Genomic DNA, 3,625 nt, shown 5'->3' with positions numbered 1-3,625 from the left:
TGGAATGGGGAATGGCTCGGTTTATCGCAGGGGACGGAGCGATGCTGCTGTCGCTCCGGTGGAGACTCGTTCTTATTGCCCAGCCCAAATCACATGCGCCAATTGTCTTGATTACGTTACGCATCTGATGACTACGAGTATCAAGACGGAGTAATACTACGTAGTATTAATAGTCGATATCTGGCGAGTTATAATCTATCGAGTTAATATTTGAACGGCATCATGTAATACATTGATAGACTTGTATATGCAGGCGAGATCACAATCATACTGCCACCTTCTCAACTTGCTCATGATTGCTGCTCTTCAGCCTCGGCATCTCCCAAGATGCATGTCAAGATGTTAAATGTGACCCCAACATGCCGCAGATAGATACGACAAAGTACATGCTTTCGGCGAATCGGTCCTGTCAAGATATAATGAAACTCCCCCCCAATCCTCCCGATAGGATATATATACTACAAACTAGATCCTTTTTTGATCATCATCTTTTGTTTCTGGTCAAATATAATAATCCATACATCCATACATCATCCCTCCTTCCCCTGCCTTCCTATTATCAAAAAAAAAAAAAAAAGATGAAAAACATTGGCAAAAAAAAAAGAGGTAAAAAGAAAAACGCCAGCAATTAAATACCATGCTCCTAAAGCTCCAGCCTTTTGGTTTTATCCTCCCACCCGCCATCTTCGCCCCGAGATTGTGTGTATGTGTACGTGTATGTGTATATGTGTGTGCGTGCGTGTGCGTGCGTGTGGGTGTGGGTGTGTGTGTGCATGTTTAAACTGAAGTTAAGAAAAGAAAGCAGAGAGAGAAAAAGGAATTGGCCGTCGAAGCTGATCCGGTCCGATCAGATAGCCGCCAGTCTCTCTTGGAACTTGTTCCAGTACCACTCCGATACCTTTTCACAGCTGTTCTCTCCCTGCGGGGAGCATCCGGTCAGCATGGCCACAAAGTCACCCTCTTGGTAGGCGTCTCCGAGGTTGGAGTAGACGTATGCCGCCATCTTGCGCTGAGGCACGAGCGCCACCTTGGACAGGATGGTGGGATGCCACTGGACCATGTGTTCCTATCGATTCCAGTTAGCATCTTCCCCTCGATGCGTGTGGTGAGATCAGGACAAGGAGGAGGAGGAGGAGGAGGAGGAAGGAGAAGAAGAAGAAGAAGAAGAAGAAGAAGAAGAAGACAAAAGAGAAAAACCCACCAAGGCATGCCTCTCGGCCTTTTGAAAATTATAGCTCCGATACAGCGGATCAAGCCACGTCTCGGTGAAGAACTTGGCCCACTCCCCATTCCGCACAATCAGGCTGTCCGCGACGAGCCCGTCCTTGTCCTGGCTGATGACGAGGTGGGCGTCGTCGCCGCCGAGGTGGGAGAAGGTCTTGATGATGCTGTCGGGCGGGACGATGGGGTAGTCCTTGATCATGAGGCCCTCGAGGACGTGCTGGTCCAGGAGGAGCCTGTCGAGCGACCAGCCCGGTTCGACGACGAAGGCGTCCTGGCCCAGGAACCAGACGTACTTGCAGTCCGGGTACGTCGAGATGGCGTGTCTGATGGCCATGACCTTTGCCCAAGACTGCTGGTAGCCTCCCGTATCGTAGTCGTGCGCCTTGACGATGAATGTCTCGTAGCCTGTAGGGAGCCCTCGTCAGTTTGATCGATGAGGGAATAAAGGACAGGAGAGAGAAAGAAAAGAAAAGAAAAGAAAACAATCTCCTTCTTCTTCTTTCCCCTCCTACAATTTCAACCTCTCCTCCCCTTGAGAGGGTACTGACCATGTTTTTTGGCGTAGAGTTTGCGATTCTCCTCCACATTCTTCAGATACGAGCTGCTGTACGTCGTAGGGTCCACCACCGTGACGATGACCACGGGCGGCGATCCGGACGGCACGTGCTCCCTGTAGGGATCAGGCTTGGTCGTCCCGGACAGGAGGTACAGGATGCCCAGGATGGCCGCCAGGCCCAGGATGATTGTCCGCAGCCGCGTCCTTCGCAGCAGCTGGGCGGATCGCGAAGGCCGTGGACGGAACGGCGGCGGGTTCGAGTTTTTGCGTGCTGGATATGCGAAATGCATCTTTTCTTCCTCTTGCCGCTCTGCTTCCTCCTTTTACCCTCGTCTTGTCGATTGAGGGATGCCTCAATTCTTTTTATGTTTATTTTCTTTAAATAGTAATTCTTCTTTTATCTTTCGTCGACTAGCCTTAGGTAGACGCAGAGGCTCGGGGGGGGGAGGGAGTGAGGGCGAGTTCATCCGCTCCCTTTCGTCTCTCCCACTCCGTATCGATCGTAGGGTATGTTTTCCCCCCTTATTTTCCCTCTCTCGGATCGAATGGAGACGTGCGCTATCGCCTCGTCTCGTCGCCGGTGGTGTTCTTTCGTCTGCAACGAGCGACAGGGGACAGAGCGGGTGATGGCCGGGGATCGTAGTCGTCGGTTGTCGCAATGTGAGCCCGCAGGAATATGTCTGTGGTGGAGTTTTTGGGAAGAGGCTGTCGTTCAATCAATGGTCGCTGCTAAGTAACTAAGGCTCTAGTTCGGGACTCTCGTTGAAGATAAACCCTGGCCTGCGCGTGTCCGGTTTTATCTACTAAGTAAGTAGCAAGAGGGAAAAAAAAAGAGAGAAGAATAAAATAAATGAAAGAGATATTATGACACATGGAGGAAAGAGATAGAAAAGAATTTGGGGGGGGGGTTAACACAGAAAATGAATTAATGGTATCGGGAAATCAAATAAAAGCTTAATGCATTGACGTACTCTTTCTTAACCGCCTTGTCAAGGTCCTCACCTCTTCCTCCTTTTTTTCTTCTTTTTGAATCCAACAAATGCCACGTGAACTTGCCAGGGTCCGTAACGAGACTCCCAAGACATACAAATTCATGCAACCGTATGTCCATTTTACGCCTGTGATTGTCTAGAACGACGGATTAACGAGCCAAGTCACTTGGATGAGGCTCTTTTCCGTCCAACTAAAGTCGACTGATACTCGTACGAATAGTCGTATAGTAGTCGTGTCAAGGGTGTAGAAGCTACGCATACACATAGTATCATACAACAAAGAGAACAGAGACTGAGGATAGATAAATGTATCAGTGGCTTGAAAAGGAGCCAATACTAGCCGTGCCATGCATACACCTGAGAAGGCGTAGGCAATACCTAGCAAAGAAGAAGGAAAAGGCCCACGGGTTTGCACCGAAAAATACCAGAATGGCAATCCGGGCAGAAAAGGCCAGGGGCCACTGACAAGTCTCTGCGTTGACGCCCAAGACGGGATCACGACATCAAAACGATGCCACTTCTCCCTAGGCAGGACAGCGAGAGGTTCAATCTCTGCACACAGACTAGTTGACTTGACGCGGAGGAGCAAAGTTCAAAGGCAACTTAAGAGTGTGCAGTATGTACATTTCACATCGAGATTTGGGTAGAAGCAGACAGCTTCCAAAAACATTTCGCGAGGCTCAGGCATCTCGACAGGAGAAGGGAAGAATATCTTCTCTCGTAATTTGTTCCACGTTGCTGTCACTTGTCTGATGGGAGGGGGGGGTGAGGACTTGGGTCATTCATCGTCATCGTCATCGTCGTTGCCCACATCCATGACCCTGTCGCTGACATTCTTGAGCGCTCGGGCACT

At 49.8% G+C, this 3,625-nt stretch overlaps 1 protein-coding gene across 1 annotated transcript; it reads right to left on the bottom strand.

Moving 5' to 3' along the window:
• Window positions 1-465: 465 nt before the first annotated feature.
• On the bottom strand, window positions 466-2,070 carry GMORB2_7563 (mannan polymerase II complex MNN11 subunit; the record flags this gene model as incomplete). Its single annotated transcript, XM_035469528.1, has 4 exons — window positions 466-472; window positions 888-1,066; window positions 1,202-1,629; window positions 1,773-2,070. The coding sequence occupies 4 exons, from the start codon at window positions 2,068-2,070 to the stop codon at window positions 466-468; spliced, it is 912 nt and encodes a 303-aa protein (XP_035320622.1).
• Between the last annotated feature and the right edge of the window lie 1,555 nt (window positions 2,071-3,625).

The sequence above is a fragment of the Geosmithia morbida genome (genome assembly GCF_012550715.1).
Source record: "Geosmithia morbida isolate 1262 chromosome Unknown scaffold_9, whole genome shotgun sequence".
Lineage (NCBI taxonomy): Eukaryota > Fungi > Ascomycota > Sordariomycetes > Hypocreales > Bionectriaceae > Geosmithia > Geosmithia morbida.
This window is presented reverse-complemented; position numbering and strand designations above follow the sequence as displayed.